Source organism: Biomphalaria glabrata, chromosome 14, assembly GCF_947242115.1.
Source record: "Biomphalaria glabrata chromosome 14, xgBioGlab47.1, whole genome shotgun sequence".
Taxonomy (NCBI): domain Eukaryota; kingdom Metazoa; phylum Mollusca; class Gastropoda; family Planorbidae; genus Biomphalaria; species Biomphalaria glabrata.
Genome location: NC_074724.1, coordinates 18,795,709 through 18,814,160, shown reverse-complemented (window position 1 = coordinate 18,814,160; position 18,452 = coordinate 18,795,709). Strand labels below are relative to the sequence as shown.

The 18,452-nt window shown below is 38.2% G+C and overlaps 1 protein-coding gene across 1 annotated transcript in view; it reads left to right on the top strand.

The window, feature by feature from the left end:
• Positions 1–18,452, top strand: part of LOC129922884 (heparan-sulfate 6-O-sulfotransferase 2-like) — a 43,735-nt gene extending 25,283 nt beyond the window's left edge. Inside the window, exons 6-7 of the mRNA XM_056010930.1 lie at positions 12,293–12,471; positions 17,280–18,452. Coding sequence (XP_055866905.1) covers positions 12,293–12,471; positions 17,280–17,806 — 706 coding nt within the window. The 3' untranslated portion in view covers positions 17,807–18,452. The remainder of the gene's footprint in view (positions 1–12,292; positions 12,472–17,279) is intronic.

The following is an 18,452-nucleotide window of genomic DNA, read 5'->3' as shown; positions in this document are numbered from 1 at the left end:
AACATAAAACCTTTAGTTGAAACTTAACTAAAAACATTATTGTTGAATTAATCAATTGGATTAACATTTAAATCTAGATTTATATCATTATAATTATTATGACGGTCAATTCTCTACATTCACCAATGTGAAAACGTCGGGGATTACCCACTGTATTTGGATGTGCTACGAATTTATTGAAAAAAAAAATAATTTAAAAAAATCATGTCAGTGGCTGCTGAAGTACATGTTCATTATTCTGGCTGGTCATAGTACTCAACAATAACCTTTAACATTCAATATTGATGGAAATTTGTACGATTATTAGCACTGCTGTGGGCAACACTAGTGAATTTTGACTACGGTGGAGAACAGTGCCTATTTAGGACCAACGGATATACACTGACCACGGCATATAGACAAATAACGAAAGACACATATCACCGGCGGAGAATATACACTAGCATTGGCAGTTATACCAGCAGGAAGAAGAGTATTCCGGGAAGTAGATACATATTTGTATTGGAATAACATTAAACGTTTGGTTCATTACATTACATTTAGATATGAACATTGTTGGGTCCAAGCATTAAGTATATGAGAATCAAATATATTTAATTGATATGGTCAGATAACTCGATAAAGAAAAAATACAAATGGCGGATAAAGCTGAGATAGTTGCTTTGAAAGAAGAAGGGAGACTATTGGAATTAGAAGGAGCAGAGCTGAGAAAATATGTACAAGAAAGATTAATAGAAAGAGAGAAACTAGTCAAGGAAAAGGAAATAGAGAAAGAGAAGTTAGCCATGGAAAAGGAAATAGAGAAAGAGAAGTTAGCCATGGAAAAAGAAAGAGAGAAAGAGAAGTTAGTCATGGAAAAGGAAATAGAGAAAGAGAAGTTGGCTATCAGTAAAGAGAAATTAGTTACGGATAAAGAAATTGAGAAAGAGAAGCTAGCTATGGAGAAAGAAAGGTTAGCCATAGAGAAAGAAAAGTTGGAAATAAAAAAAGGAAAAGCTAAAGATGAAGGTACTGGAAAGAAAAATGACGTGTCTGGAAATAAATTGGCAAAATATAAAGGTACAATGTTTGATGAGAATAAAATAGACATAGATATTTTCTTAAAGAAGTTTGAAATTGAAATGAAAGAATTAGCTTTTCCGGAAGATAAATGGACATTTTTGTTATCGAAGTCATTTGCAGCGGAGGTACCGTCAAAGATTTGCATGAATCAGAATAATTACCAAATAGTAAAGGAGCAATTACTACGAACATTTGGCAAAACTGAGGCATTTTATCGTCAACAATATGTTAATTGCACCATTGAAACCAACGAGGACCCCCAAACATTTTTAGACAAGATGAATTGCTACTTTGACAATTGGACAGAGTCATCAAAAATAGAGAAGACGTTTGATGGACTAAAGGTATTTCTTATGCTGGATAAAGTCATTTATGAGAGTCAGGACGAACTAAAAATATTCCTGCTGGAGAGAAAGCCAAAATCTGTAGATGAGATTGTAAAATTAATAAGGGCTTACAAAGTGGCACATCCTGAAAAAAAGTTAAACAGAGGTAGCGATATTGAAGAAATAGTAGCATTTAATAGAGCTAGAGAAACACAAGACAGTTATAGCAACAATAGAAGATTTAGATATGAAGGACAGAATAGGTTTAGAGGACAAGGAAGGAGCCAAATAGATAGTAGACAAGGCCAGTATAATAGCTACAGAGGGCGATATCAAGGAAACAGACAGGGAAGATATGACAGCGGAAGAAATAGAAGAGATCAAAGTTTGTCGTTATTGTCGAGTTCAGGAAGTCTAGACTGTTTTCAAGCATTTGTAGGAAATAAGGCTGCAAGAACGATAAGGGACACTGGGAGCACTATTGTTGGAATAAACCGAAAATTGGTTGAAGATCATGAATATACTGGAAAAAACAAAGCATGTATTATGTTTGATGGTAAAACAGTACGATTACCCGTGGCCCGAGTGAACATTAAAACACCGTATTATACGGGGATCGTAGAGGCATGTGTTATAGACCATGATCAAATTGATTTGATTATTGGCAATATACCAAACATAAAGAAGTGCACGGAAAATGAGATAGAAGTTTGGAAAAATTGTTGTGGAATGGCGACTACTCGATCCTGTAGTAATGATGTAGAGGAAGGAGATTTGGCAAAATTGTTTGAGTTATCAACTAAGGAAAAAGAGCAAGATGAAGAACAACATGAAAACACAGAAACAATAGAAATCAAAGATATAGTATTTAACAAAGAAAAATTTATCACAAAACAAAAAAATGACCCAGAGTTACGTCAGCTGGCTCAGAAAGGAGGTAGAGGAGGAAGATTCTTTATAGAAAGAGGAGCTCTTGTTAGAGAGATTGAATGTCATGGGGAAACAATAATCCAGCTTGTGGTACCTAGAGAATTCAGGCAGCTTGTTATGGAAAAGGGGCACGATGTAGCACACGCAGGACATATGGGAATACATAAAACGAAACAAAGAATATTCAAGGATTTCTATTGGCCATCTATTAGTAAGGACATCAAAAACTATGTGACTTCGTGCAGACTATGCCAAATAAAAGGGGCAAGAAAAATAAAAGCACCATTACAAAGGGTGGATATAGCAGATAGACCATTTAGTAAAATAGCGATTGATTTGATTGGTCCAATGCCAGTAGTTTCGAATAGGGGTCACCGTTATATTTTAACTGTGATAGACGTGTGCTCAAGATGGCCAGAGGCTATTCCACTTAAAAGAATTGAAGCCAGAGACATAGTACAAGCATTATATACGTTATTTACAAGATTTGGATTTCCCAAAGAAATATTATCAGATAGGGGCACTCAATTCAACTGTCAGCTGACTACAACATTCTTGAACATGTTTGGGATTCAGCAAAGGTTTACAGCCCCTTACCACCCACAGAGCAATGGTATTTGCGAACGCTTTAATGGTACGCTAAAGAAAGCATTATCTAAAGTAGTGGATGATAAACCCAAAGAGTGGGATATGGCTATTCCGTCAATACTATTTGCATACAGAGAGAGTCGTAATGAAACAACAGGGTTTTCACCATTTCAAATGATTTATGGAGGAAATCCGCGAGGTCCAATGACAATAGTGAAAGATTTGATAATCTCTCATGAACATGTAGGAACTAATGACAGTTATGATATTGTAACAGAAACTAGAAATCAGGTTATAAAGGCATGCGAAGAAGCGGGTAGACAGGTACTAGAGAAAAATGAATTAACGCGTTGCAGGGTGAATAAACATAGAAAAATGACGGAATTAAACGTAGGACAAGATGTTTTGGTCTTACTCAAGGATAAGAATAATGTACTGTTCACAAAATGGCTGGGACCGTACAAAATAACAAGGAAAATTAGCGATGTGGATTATGAAATAGACATTGATTCGAAGCTCAAAATATTTCATGTAGATTTGTTAAAAGAGTTCAGACCAAGACAAAGAAGTGAAGAAAGGAGTAAAGATGAGTCAATGACAATGAGTGCCTGTGTGACGGAAGAAATGGAGACAGAGGAAAGGTTTAGACCAATAGAGACAGTGGCAACAGAAAGTAGGCAAACGTGGAATGATGTCACGGTGGATGGAGTTTCTCTTGATAGAGCTAAAGAAATCAAGGCACTAATTGAGGAGTATAAGAATATTTTTACGGATTTACCTGGGAAAACAAGTATTATAGAACATGATATCAAGTTAACTGGCAAAGTACCGAATAAACTGCCACAATATACGATCCCATTACACCATAGAGAAACATTACAGAAGGAAATTGATGAGCTACTAACACTTGGAGTGATAGAACCATCTAGTTCACCATGGGCTGCACCAGTCGTGCTTGTTAAAAAAAAGTGTGGCAACTTAAGATTGTGTGTGGATTATCGACAATTGAATAAAGTCACACAATTTGATCCATTTCCAATGCCACAAGCAGAAGAAATGTTTACTAAGCTAAAAAATGCAAAGATTTTTAGCACGTTGGATCTGTCAAGAGGATACTGGCAAGTACCTCTAAAACAAGAAGCTAAACCATTATCGGCATTTAAGACACCTTCGGGCATATATCAATGGAATGTGATGAGCTTTGGCTTGGTAAATGCTCCAGCCACGTTTAACAGAATGATGGCCAAATTATTCAGCCATAGAAGAGACACAATTTGTTATTTAGATGATATATGCATTTTTAGTGAGCAATGGGATGAGCATATACAAAGCCTTGGAGAGGTTTTTAAAATTATCAAAGAAAACAATTTAACATTGAAATCAACAAAGATAAAAATTGGCCTAAGTGAAATTTCATTTTTGGGGTATAAGATTAAAAATGAGTACATTACACCATTGGAAGAAACTGTATCAAAAATATTGGACATTAAGGTACCAAAGACAAAGAAGCAAATTAGAAGCCTTGTGGGGTTATGCAACTTTTATAGAAAATTTATCGCAAATTTTTCAGAAATAATTGAACCACTAACAAATCTAACAAAGAAAGGAAAACCTAACAATATAGTGTGGACGGAGGAATGTCAAGAAGCACTGGACATAATTAAAACTTTCTTTTCTGGGGCACCGATTTTGAAATTACCTGACAATACTAAGGAATTTATTTTGGCTACAGATGCATCAGCCATTGCAATAGGAGGCTGTCTAATGCAAAAATGGAATGGTGTCCCACATCCTGTTTTATATGTGAGTAGAAAACTGACAGCATCTGAGTTGAAATATGCTACCATTGAAAAGGAAGGACTAGCCATTGTATGGGGTATAACAAAATTAGGGTTCTACCTAATGGGAGCTAAATTTGAACTATGGACGGATCACGCTCCCTTGGCCTTCATTAATACAAATAAACTAGGGAACAACAGAATAGCCAGATGGGCATTGCAACTTATGGATTATAACTTTGAGGTCAGGACAATACCAGGGAAAGACAATGTGATAGCTGACACATTATCACGGTGTACCTAAGAAGGAAAAGAAATGGAAGTAAGGAAAGGAGCTTGGCCGCGTCAATTTTGTTTCTGTTGGTTGGTCAAAAGAATAATGTCAGTAAAATCATTTTGGTAAGAACACAATGAATAGCAGTGTAATGAATGGACATCTCTAACAGATTGGAACATTTTGTAAATATACACATACTACATGTATATGTAATCGAAGACTGTATGGATTGACGAAGCTTTGTTACATGTGTGAGGTGTCGAGATATTAATATATGGTGTTGTATTGAGAATTTTATGAAACCATTGTTAGAAATGTAAAATATAGTATTACAGTTACATAGTTAATTATAGTTTATAATTGTGAATTATGAGATATACTCTGATTGGTTCGTTGGGGAAGTCTGGACATTATACATTGGGATGAGTGTAAGTAATTTTGAACCTAAAATAATAATGTAAAGAATGATGATATTTAATTTTGCTGTTGGAGGGTTTTGTTGTTGTCGTTGGTTTTTACCTGGTTTAAAAGAATGAGAATTAATGAAGATAATATAATTATATTGAACAGTGATTTATAATTTTATTTGATATTTAAAAGACGTTCGATGTACATCGAACTTGGCAAACAAGGGGGGTGTTACGGTCGTAGCGCAGCATGGTGTGCATGAATAATGGTGCGAATTTGTGTAATGAATGGAAGTGATGTTGAAAAGGGAAAGCCGGGAGAAATTGACAGGAAGAGAAATGAAATGTTCGTATTTACATAACTTGTTGTAATATTAAAGTATTTATAGAGTAATAACCTGAGAGTCTATTATTATTTCGAAGAGTCTTGTGTCGTAACAATCACGTTCCAGAGGTTACACCGCTTTCCCTCACACGTCAGGACAGACAATTTACCTAATATGACCAATTGACATTTATCAATGCTCATTCTCCCACTATACACCTAACGTTCTTTCGGGCATTTACAAGTGTATTTTATTTCCTCTCTCCACTTACTTGTCCCCACACGACCTAACTCTTTACCGATGTATGATCATGATCAAATACAAAGAATAAATTATAAAACTTACTTTTCCTTGATGTAACTACATCGTCGCCTTATAAATGCTCTTTTTATTCATACCAACATACATACAATTCATACATACTACCCGAAATTAAATAACCAACATGAGCTAATCTAATAATAACGCAATCGCATATACATTATAACATATATATCATATTCAAAGATACCTTAACACAACCTAATACCCGTCTAGTTATGACTACTAGTTAGGTCAATTAATTAAGAATAAACAATTTAAATAAAATCCAACTTATTTACACACTACAGTCTCATAGTGCTATGTTTCACAGGCTATCTACACGACTCATACATTTGTTCTCTCCAACTGGAGTTAACATCTCTTCTTACGCCACTATAGCCCGCTTGTGGCCTTCTACCTCTATATGAATTGCGATTACCGCTACCATCACTGTCGGATACAGACCTGTGCCCCCTATCCGAACTCGCAATCTTCTGTTTAGACTGTTCTGCCCTACTCCAACAGTCTTTAGCGATGTGCCCATGTTTATGGCAGTTAAAACAAATTCTGTCATTTCTAGGTTTATTTCGCCTCATGTTGCCATACCTGCTTTTCCACCTTCTAACCTGTTTGTCAGAAGCGGCGCTGACACCTGCTACATTTCCAAGTAAAACATCTCTAGATAACCTCGGCATGGCTACCCCTTCGCAATACCCTGTGTATAATGGAGATCGAAGAAACACTTTGCATGCTTCGAACCTCTTAACTGCGCCGTCTGCCAATCTGACCGATTTGGTATAGCCTAAATAATCCTTAGATTTCACTAATCCCCCTCGAACCGCGAGTGTACTGCTAGCTGTGTCCCGGATCACATTTACCTGTTTATTATTTATCATGCCTGGATATAGTTTAAATCTATCTTCCCCACAATCAACGTAATTAATTTCTTCATCTGGTTCACTATGTCCACTATCACGATCCCTGTCTTGGATGCTCCTTACAAAATTAACCCTATCTGGTGGCCGATTATCCCTCTCTTGTCTACGGTTTCCTTGATTACCTCTCCTATCACTAGTGCCACTATTATCCTGTGTATTCCCATTGCCAGCTCCATTCCCTCTATGTTTCCTACACTGGTATGCCATGTGTCCCTTTTCCTGACAGTTAAAACATGTAACATCCCTAAAGTTTCTATCACCCGCTTTAGGTCTATCTATTCTCCTATCATAACTTTCCCTGCCATTGTTTTCATTTTCCCAGGATCTGTCCTTTATGCCATCATAACTATCCCGACCATTGTTTCCACGTTCCCTGGACCTATCATTTCTCCTACCATAATCCTTATCACTAACATCATTTCTCTTTACATAATTTACCAGGTCAATAACTTTTTTGTGGTCGCTAACTGAAAGTGGGTTGTTTGGGTAAGCATTCTTAAAGATCCTAATAATTTCTACCAAGTCTTCAATTACCTTCGGGTTTCTTTCTTTTACAAAGGACTGTAGCTGAGGGTCGCACTTATTGATAAAGTTATCAATCAGAATGAAGTTCTTCAACCCCTCGTAGGTGTTCTCTACATTCTCGAATGCGAGCCATTTAGTGAAGAAGTCTTTCTCTGAGTTGATAGTTGTTTGGGGATCAACTTGGCTGGATGGAGTGTTTTCATAATACTTCTTTCGGAATGTTTCCGCGTTGTGCCCGTATGCGTTTAGCAGTTCCTTCTTTAGAACCTGATAGCTGTTTTGCATGGAGTGGTCATGGTTTTGGCAAATCGTGAGGGCTTTCCCATGTACGAAGTCCAACAAGATTTCGGACCACTCCTTCTCCTGAACATTAAACTTTGCAAGTTTAATTTCAAAGCGTTTCAGATAGTCGCCGATGTCGTCCTTGTCTTCCGCAAAAGGTTGGATTTTCTTTTTCATCCATGCGGCGCTACTATGGCTTTCTATGTTGGCGCTATTGTTGCTGTTTCCTTCGGTGGGCGCGCTTATACCAGCCTCTATCCTCATCTGTTCTACTTGAATTCTCACTTTTCTGTCCGCCTCTTCTTTTTTCTCCCTCTCGATGCGTTCCGCCTCTCTAACCTTTTCCCTCTCTAACTTTTCTGCCTCTCTAACCTTTTCCCGCTCTATGCGATCTGCTTCTTCTTTTTCTTTTTCTCTGCCTCTAGCTTTCTCTCTCTCCAAGCGTTCTGCTTCTTCTTTTTCTCTGCCTCTAGCTTTCTCTCTCTCCAAGCGTTCCGCTTCTCTAATTCTTTCCTTCTCCAAGCGCTCTGCTTCTGCCGCCACCATCTGCTGTACATAAGCAGTTAGTTCTTTGCCGCGCAGTTCTAGTTCTGTCTTAGCTTCATGAATTAGCTTTTTCCTAAATTCTTCCAGGTCGTAACCTGAAGTAGCTGCCATATTACCTTTGTTACTTTACCTCGCTTTTTTATTTAAATTATCTTACACACAGGCCTAATAGCGTCTATTACCTATGTTCTATAAATCAAATTACCTTTTGAGCGTAACCTCGCTCCGCGGCTACCTAATACCTCTTGATTCAAATAAATTAAATTCGTCACTCTACCCTTGGCGTCTAAACTGCCAACTCCGACTTATAATAACTTCTGTACTTTCCAAGATACACTTAGTATCCTTGGTACCAGTGTGTAGGCTACCCTTTGACCCGACTGAATACGCTGTGCGACACACGCACACTCAACCGACTACGTGTTACTCACACGAGTCGCCGGTAAATAGACCAACCTGTCTATTTACAACTACTAAAATTTACAAATGGGCAATCAGGCTTCACCTCGATTGTTCCCTCAGATCTAGTCTAGATTACGCTAGATCTTAGTTACTTCTTACCTGCTTTCACAGCCAGGAGTGTATATAACTTACTCATACAAATAAACTATGAAATTAAACCTAAATACGTTAAACACCAAACTATAGATCTAGTTCTAATGAATGAGACTTTCGTCTGACAGTAAGACTTAAGACAGGAGTATTGCAAACAATTAATACATGACGTTACTAAAAATGATTAACTAAATGATTCACATTCACACACAGGACGAATTAACAGCTAAACGTATATCTGGACCTCTTGCTAGATTACACCTAATTTTAAGGATATCCCCAATCCACCACGATTTAACCTGGTAGTGATAATCTAGCGAGTGGTCACTTCCCTACAGACTCTAATTATTCTACGGAGAAAGTAGTTAAATAACACTTGACTTATCTGTCTAAGAAGCGGCGATGCGATAACTCCACAGTCAGTCTCGGGTCCACTCTTCCTACGCTAATGTCTGTCCCGGCGGCAAGGCTCACGGCGATGTCTTCCCTAGCGGTGAGATAAAGACAGCGAACGTTTCGGCTCTCCAAGGTCCTTTGGTACTGGTCTGCAACGGCTCCGGTTCTTCGGTGGTACGGCGTCTGGTTCTGGTTCCCGGTGATCTGTCGTCTGGCTCCGGTTCGTCGGTGACGTAGAGTCTGGTTCCGCTTGCTGGTTCCCAGGCAGGTACGGTGGTTCCGGGTGGTCGTCTGTCCAAAGTGAAACTGGAACGGTCCAACAGTTGACCCAGCGACAAAGTCAAAGTCCAGTGCTAAAATACCGGCTATCTGGCTATCTAACGTGTAGCACAGATTCAGCCGAGACGTAGATCAGATTAGCACTACTGTACTTAAGTGCCGTAGGCAGTAAGATGGTTCCTACGTCACAAGTTCTTTGGCTTGACCTCAACGGTCGATCTTGGCCTTGCAGAGGTGACCTTCACGTTCGTTCTCAAGATGCCGGGCAGGCGATATCTATTCAGTACGGCTTCGACAGGACGGTTTTCTTCCCTTCGACAAACTGTAGCCCTCTCAATACCGAACTACAGGCTTCAGTTCGCTGCCCCAACGTATGGGCGTTTACAAATTACAAATGTAGATCTAGATCTATATTTCGTTACCTCCTAGGTCTACGAGTCCAGGGTCTCACTGGCTTTCCTTCGCCGACGTGGCTGTATACTCAGGGTCTAGCTGCAGACTAGGCCGATGACGTTAACTTCTGCCTCCTCCTAACAGAGGGCTTCTATCCTTCTGAACGTTGATGCCAGTGGGCTCCGAGTCTGGGGTCGCCACGTTGTTAAGACCTCTGCGCGGTGTTGATTCTTGACAATCTGTCTAGTGTAGATCTGACTGTAGGTAACGCTGAATTCAACACTTCAGTAACACCGGCGAAAGGCCGAAACAATCAAATATGTAGTCGACGCTGATATGTTGTTCTAACAATATGTTTAATACTCAAAAGGGAATCGTCCGATGTCAATAATGTCGTACTCAAGTCTACTACTTTACAATAAGCGTCCTCCTTCTAGCGTCGTTTAGAGCGTTCTTATTTTTTAAAGATCTGTCACGTCACTTGTCGCTAATTAAAACTTTACCCTATTCCCGAAACAAATAACTAATTCCTAACTACTTCCTAATCATGTCATAACAACTCCTCCCCCTCCCGCTAAAAAAAATTGCCCGTCAATTTTTTAATCTACTGTCTTAGTCTTACAATGTGCAAGGGCCAAAATGTAGGGAAACATAAAAGACAACACAACTTGATTCTTGATTGCGGTTTCAACTTCTCTTTCTGTGTCCACAATCAAGTTCCTCTGAACACATATTTCCCTCAAGTGTCACTAACTGATACTGTCCAATGTGATGTGCCCTAGGTGACCGCAGACATAGTTCGTTTGCTCTGACACTATAGGTGTGTCTATCTATACTTCATCACATCACGTTCCAGAGGTTACACCGCTTTCCCTCACACGTCAGGACAGACAATTTACCTAATATGACAAATTGACATTTATCAATGCTCATTCTCCCACTATACACCTAACGTTCTTTCGGGCATTTACAAGTGTATTTTATTTCCTCTCTCCACTTACTTGTCCCCACACGACCTAACTCTTTACCGATGTATGATCATGATCAAATACAAAGAATAAATTATAAAACTTACTTTTCCTTGATGTAACTACATCGTCGCCTTATAAATGCCCTTTTTATTCATACCAACATACATACAATTCATACATACTACCCGAAATTAAATAACCAACATGAGCTAATCTAATAATAACGCAATCGCATATACATTATAACATATATATCATATTCAAAGATACCTTAACACAACCTAATACCCGTCTAGTTATGACTACTAGTTAGGTCAATTAATTAAGAATAAACAATTTAAATAAAATCCAACTTATTTACACACTACAGTCTCATAGTGCTATGTTTCACAGGCTATCTACACGACTCATACATTTGTTCTCTCCAACTGGAGTTAACATCTCTTCTTACGCCACTATAGCCCGCTTGTGGCCTTCTACCTCTATATGACTTGCGATTACCGCTACCATCACTGTCGGATACAGACCTGTGCCCCCTATCCGAACTCGCAATCTTCTGTTTAGACTGTTCTGCCCTACTCCAACAGTCTTTAGCGATGTGCCCATGTTTATGGCAGTTAAAACAAATTCTGTCATTTCTAGGTTTATTTCGCCTCATGTTGCCATACCTGCTTTTCCACCTTCTAACCTGTTTGTCAGAAGCGGCGCTGACACCTGCTACATTTCCAAGTAAAACATCTCTAGATAACCTCGGCATGGCTACCCCTTCGCAATACCCTGTGTATAATGGAGATCGAAGAAACACTTTGCATGCTTCCTAATCATGTCATAACAATAGATAAATAATATATATATATATTTCCTTATTCTGGATACGGCATATCGCATGTAGATAAGTATTCCTTAGAATAAAAGCTCAGCTTTTAGTCCATACCGTATAAATATCAAAGCAGACACCATTTTGCTCTCACTGGCATAGAGAATGTAGGTGGCAGCAATAGCCTCTGAAAGTGACGGATAGAGAGCTCTCACTAAGGTCGCGGGAGACATCTGAAACTCTTAGAAGGCTCTTTCTGAAGACTGGCGTAGAAAAATATGTGGCGAAATATGTCGGTCGCAATGGTGTTTGAGTGGTCTTGTGAATTACTGCACTCATTTCAAATCTTCGGAATCCAAAACAATACATAAATATATCTTCTTTCAATTTTAAAGAATTGAAAAAAAAAAGTCGTGGTTTACTTTCCTGAAAAATTTTTCGCGTAAAAAAGAAGTTAGACAATACTTTCTATTCATGATCTGAGACACAAGCTTTATATAACGTATACGGATAATTGACAACTTTCATAAACTACTAATTAGAGAATAGTTTGTGGAGGTATGACTGACTAAAACCAAAGAATCTATTTACAGTGAGAATCCAGCCAACAACAGACAGACAAGAATGTTGGCCAATTTAACAACAGTGTATTCTATGGTGATGAAAGGACACAGCTATGAGATGGCTCTGTTATACAGTGCACAAAACACTTTGCTCAAACTTCCATTTTTCGGTATCATTGACAGACCTGAAGATACATTGAAATTATTAGGTAAGAATTTTTAATAACTTTTCACAATCTTTTTAAATTTAATTTATTTATTTTTAGTAAGTTAGTTTTTCTTCAGATCTTAACAGAGGGACGGAAAGACAGACCACATTAATACCGGTTAGCTGGGACCAAGAATAAAATATTGCTTTTAGGTTTACTTCGATGATTAACCAAGAGTGCAACATTTTACAGGCTTTCGTAACCACATGTGACAAACATATCAAAGCCTGCGTTTGTCAAGGGTTCATCTTAATTAATACTAAAAAAAAATAATGACAATGTCTTCGATTCCGAAGATTAAGGATGAGTGCAGAGTTTCACATGACTACGCAAACCCAGTTGCGACCTGCATATTTTTCCACACTGATGCAAGCAAAGCCGTTGTCTTCCGGCGGTCTATTTAAGTTTTCTTTCCGTCTTCTGCACCTGTCTTCAATGATGGCTTTCTTTTGGTCTCAATTGTGTGTCCCGCAGCCTTTGTTAGAGCTCTCCAACTGTCTCTTTCAGAGGCCATCTGTTGCCAGCTACTTTCTTCCATGCCAATGACGGCGAAATGGCGCATGAGTTGATCTTAATAACGCATACGGGGACACCTCTGTCACTCCGATTCTTTTAAGCACGCCAAAGAAGATCGCCTTTGGCATGCAGTCGTCTCCCATGCGGATAGGTGACCAGCCAAGCGCAGCTGTCGATTTGTACTTAATGCTTCTATACTGTTCACACGGCCTGCAGCAGAACATAGTTATATGTATGCAGTCTTGCCAGCGTCCATCATGGAGCGATGGAAGCGTTCGAGTAGCCTTATATATTGTGCATATTATATTTTGTAAAATATTATTTTAGAAAAATGTTTTAAATGGGGACTCTTTAGCCGAGTGAACGGAACCGTGGAGGTTATGAGTTACAGTCGCAGTGAAAACTTGGATTTCAACTTCGGAATTTTAGGATGTCTCTGATTCCATTCAAACTAATATTAGTTGAAAAAAAAAGTAAGGGTGGCTGGTCATTGTGCTGGCCACATGACACCATCATTAACCGTCGGCCATAAAAATAGGCCTAAGCGCTTTTGGTCGCCTTCAAATGATAGTATGGTGGGAAAGTTCTCTTTGTCTAATTCTACTACTAGCCTACTACTAATAATAATAAATTTATCGTCCGTAAGGAAATTTGTCTTACAATTTGTGCATTACACCAAACAAAAACATTATAACAATAAAAAAAATGTACATTCACACCAGACTCACTCATAATTTACATGTGACAAAGTTTATATCAGATTGTTCCTATTTAATGATTTGATTGCCAGGGGAACAAAAGAGTGTTTGTGTCTGTTTGTCTTTGCTATCGGTGTCTTGTATCTCTTTTGTGATGATAAAATAACAAAATCTTGACCCAAAGGCAGGGGCGGACTGGCTATATGGGCAAACGGGCAAATGCCCGGTGGGCCGGTACCAAATGGGCCGGTCTGGTCGCGACCAAAGAAAAAAAAAATTCAATGCAGACAACTTAAAAAAAAAAGTGACAGCATGAAGTCACAAAGTTTTTTTTTTTTTTTTAATTTTTATTACAATTAATTTTGTTTGAAATTCAACAAGAATATACTTTTAAGAATTACACTATACACTGTACGTATTATCATTTGTAAAACGTTAGACCGTACTTTCTGCTATGCACGAGCGGCATGGCCTTCAACACTACTTTGATGTCTTCGAGACTGTGTTTGGCCTGATCATTTTGCTGTTCGGCATGGGCCTTTGATGGCACTCCAATTTTTGTTTTGCTCCTTCCCTCACCCGTCTTTTTGGTGGTTCCATTGAAAGTTAACGAAAAAGAGGGATGGGAGAGGATAAGTTAGAAAACATTGATATAACGCGGCAAAAGGGGAGACAAAACTTAATAGAAGTTAACTTAAACACATACGTACAACATCGAAATTGCAAACCACCCAACTTATTCATAGCTCAATAAGGGTATAAAGTTCTACTTTCTGCTATTTGAAAAGAAAAAGTAAGTTTCTTGTTGTTTATTTGTAATAACAAGGATCTAAGAATACTATACTTAAGGCTTACAAAAAAAAAAGTATTTAATTAAAACAAAAATCTAAATCAATTCTATACCATTATGATTAATGGCAGACTTATGCTAAGCATAAAGTCATTAATAATGAAAATTATTACAATTTATATAGCGCTGTCACATCCGATATTTAATGAAAGGATATTTAGAATCATTTATATTTTAAATAATGCTAGTCGACCGACGGCGTACCATACGCCGCTATTTTGCAGGGCCGGCCTTAGACCACTGCAACCTATGCGACCGCAGTAGAGCCCGCACTTTCATAGGACCCGCTCTAATTCAAGGTGTATATATCTTTAAACAATTTTATAACAAAACAGATTTCCAGCGCCCTCCCGTCGAGCTCCTGGAAATCTCCCGAAATCGCAAAATAACGGAAATATATACAAAAAAATTTTCATTTTGGGATGTCATTCAATATGGAAAACGCCAATCTTACGCGCGGCATTATGCATCAGCCGTAATTGTGTAATCTGGTGAAAGAAGCTTCTCGCGACTCAAACTAATGAAGAATTACTTGAGGTCAACAATTCTCAAAGATAGATTGAAACATTTGGTAATTCTTGCTATTGAGCGTGATCTATGTAGGAAACAGAATTATTATGATATACTGTATGACTTTGCTACACGCAAAGCTCGTATAGTAATTCTGTACGTAGTTTTTAAATAATATATTCATATGCATTTAGAAGTACCTCTCTAACCGTTCTGCTTTCTCTTATCTTTCTCTCTCTCTCCTCTCTCTCTATATATATATAGTTCGTCCATCGTGGTTCGATGATGACTACTTTGTCATCCAGGGGGCTGAGGACTTTGCACTGGGGTTTTATGCCTCCTCGTGTGGCTGGTGAGACCTATGTGAGCCCGGCATGTTCGACCGCACACTAGGCAGGTTATTCCAGCTGGAGCTAGTGTCATTGGCCTTGCTTTTCTTCTCTGGAGTTTTTCTTCTGCCAACTTTGTTCTCTTTTCCTCGGCAACCTATGAGCCGGTTTTCACAGCGCGACGTCATGATGCTCTGTCATGTGCCTCTGTCTCCCAGGTGACTGGGTCTATGCTGAGCCCCTTCAGAGCAATTTTGAGGGTGTCCCTGAAGCGCTTTCTTTGACAACCTTGCGAGCGCTTTCCTTCGCTTAGTTGGCCATACAAGAGTCGTTTAGGGATGCGTGGTCTTCCATTCTGCAGACGTGACCTGCCCATCGCAGCTGGGACTGCATCAGGATTGAGTCCACCCAGCTCCAATGGGTACCTGATATTAGTTGGGGAAAAGCAAAGGCGGTTGGTCGTTGTGCTGGCTACATGACACCCTCGTTAACCGTAGGCCACAAAAACAGATGAACTTTACATCATCTGCTCTATAGACCACAAGGTCTGAAAGGGGAACTAGTTAGGCCAGGTTCACATCTAACTTTGCATTCACTTGCACCTATCCTTTGATCTGCTGTAGCGTTAGGGCACTACACAAGATCTGTCAACCTTCTTTCTCCATTCTTATCTCTCATTTGTCTTTGATATAATTTCATTTGGATGTTCTTTCTGAAAATATTGAAGCCTGCCTGGGTGGACCACTTCGGGGGCCGATTTTGAGTTTGTGTTTCCACACAAACTGTCTTTGTAATCTTGTTTATTTCTAGAATTATTTTAACTTTTATTATGGATGTTTGTCTCAAACAGCTGCCCAAATGGGGTTTGTTTTTTGCCAATGACTTTGCCGGCAGCATTTAAGATTCTCTGGAGTTTATTTGTATTTTTAGTGCTCAGAATGCCATACCAGGCAGTGATATTGAAATGTTCAGAAACATGTTCCTATTGTAATGTCACAATAGCTTATTCTACGGGAAAGCAGATATAAACGGAAAGAAGCTTTATGAAGAATTAAGAGCAATAAAAATTAAAAACCAGAGTCTGGTTGAAGTACTGGAATGTATTTGCAGACAGAATGTATCCTCAACTTGTTCAAAGTTAGTATTTGTTTTTAACACTTACCAGTGTCAGTGGCTAACAGCGAACGATTAGTTTCAAATGTAAACTGTTTCAAAGTTACCCAAGATTGTCACGAGAAACGCTATAAGCACTAGCATTGAAAGCAAGGAAGAAGTGTTTTAAACTCTATGTTTTACTTTGATGAGTTTTAATAAGTTGTTAGGTTTGTTTGAGCTCATAGTTAACATGTGTGTTTTGATTAGACATTTAGACTGGGAAAACTTGGATTGATTCAATGATTAGCAATAAATGTTTAACTGTATACACATGTACTTTTACATACTGCATCTAAATACATCTAAAAAGGCGGCTTTTTTGTGTGTTTTCGCACACAGGCGGCCCTAAACCTCTCGTCGGCCCTGGTTAGACTTATAATGAAACACCCTTTCCACAGTTAGGCAAACTGACAATCTTATCTTATATAATAGAGACGTTACTTCAAAAAAGATGATTACGTCCTACGCGTCATGCATTCAGTCATGCATATTAACCAATGACTTAAATTCTGCCAAGTCACTGTTTTTTCTGGCTAACTCAGGCAACCCATTCCATGCTCCAATAGCGCTAGGGAAGAAGGAGTGTTTGTACAAATTTGTCCTAGCATATGGGATGAGGAATGTGCTTTTATTTTTTGTGTCTTTCTGAGTAGGCCTTTAGTTATAATAGTGTTGAGGCTCGGTTATCAATGAATACTTATCCATCACGAGATTAACTCATTTCAATATTATTTTTTTTTTACTTTTTAGATCATGAGATTGGGCTGCGATTTAAAAGAACATTGAATCAGCATCCAACAAAAGCCAGTAGAGAATACTTATCGCTGGAACAGAACGTCTATAATAAACTTTTGGAAGCCAACAGCTTGGACATTCAATTATTTCAATTTGCCGAAAACTATTTCAATCAAAGAATGAACGCCCTAAAAGACTCGGTGGATCGAAGGTTTCACGAAGTGATTGGTCAACGAGAACTTCCAACATTACGTCCAGCTGCCATCAATAGTAAATCTGTTTTTTCAAGTGAGAACAATAAGCTTCTTAATATTCAAAATGAGGAAACTTTAAAATCTATTGATGACAATAATTTTAGAAGGCGAAATGATAACAATGCCGCCTTTCAGTTCTTAAACAAACTGAACAAAAATCCGATGGTTTCAAATAATTATAGACCCATGTCAAACAAACAAAATTATAAGAGCGAGTTGATTGATATTGAGAGAACTCGCAGACCAAGGACAGAACTCGAGAAAGCAGTTGACCGAATGTTCTTGTGATGTTAGGTCACTATTTGGATTGGGTAAATAGTTACATTTATACTAAGAGAGATTGGCAGGTAAAAGGAATACATGGGGGAGCGTTTAATTTGATATCATTATGTTGTTCTAAATAAAATAAAATGGGAGGGGTCCATGGCCAAATAAATAATACATAGCCTGGGAACAAATCACTGGGTGAAGTCAGAGGGTAGGCCTAATGCTTGTACTATTGTAAGTTAGAGAATACAGACGTTCCTTCTTTAACAGAAGATAGTCGTAATAAAATAGTACTTCAGATGCCAAGACTTTATACGGATTTTCAACCATCTCATAATAAAAATTTTTTTATTAATTGCTTTTCATTATTTTAACTATTGTCTATATCTACTTAGTTTAACAAAATAGCAAGAGGGAATGTGTACTGTAGGCCTACAATTTAGAATTGGACAATTATTAATTTCTTTAAGCTTCTTGTGTCTTCTGCAGGTGGTCCATTTCTCCCCACAGGTGGTCCATTTCTCCCCACAGGTGGTCCATTTCTCCCCATATTGGGGTGGTATTTTTAATTATAATTTTTTTTTAATGTATGACAATTTTTATTTTTTTATAGACTAAATTTTGAACTAAATGACTACTTTATTCAGAACTATAAAAAAAAAACATC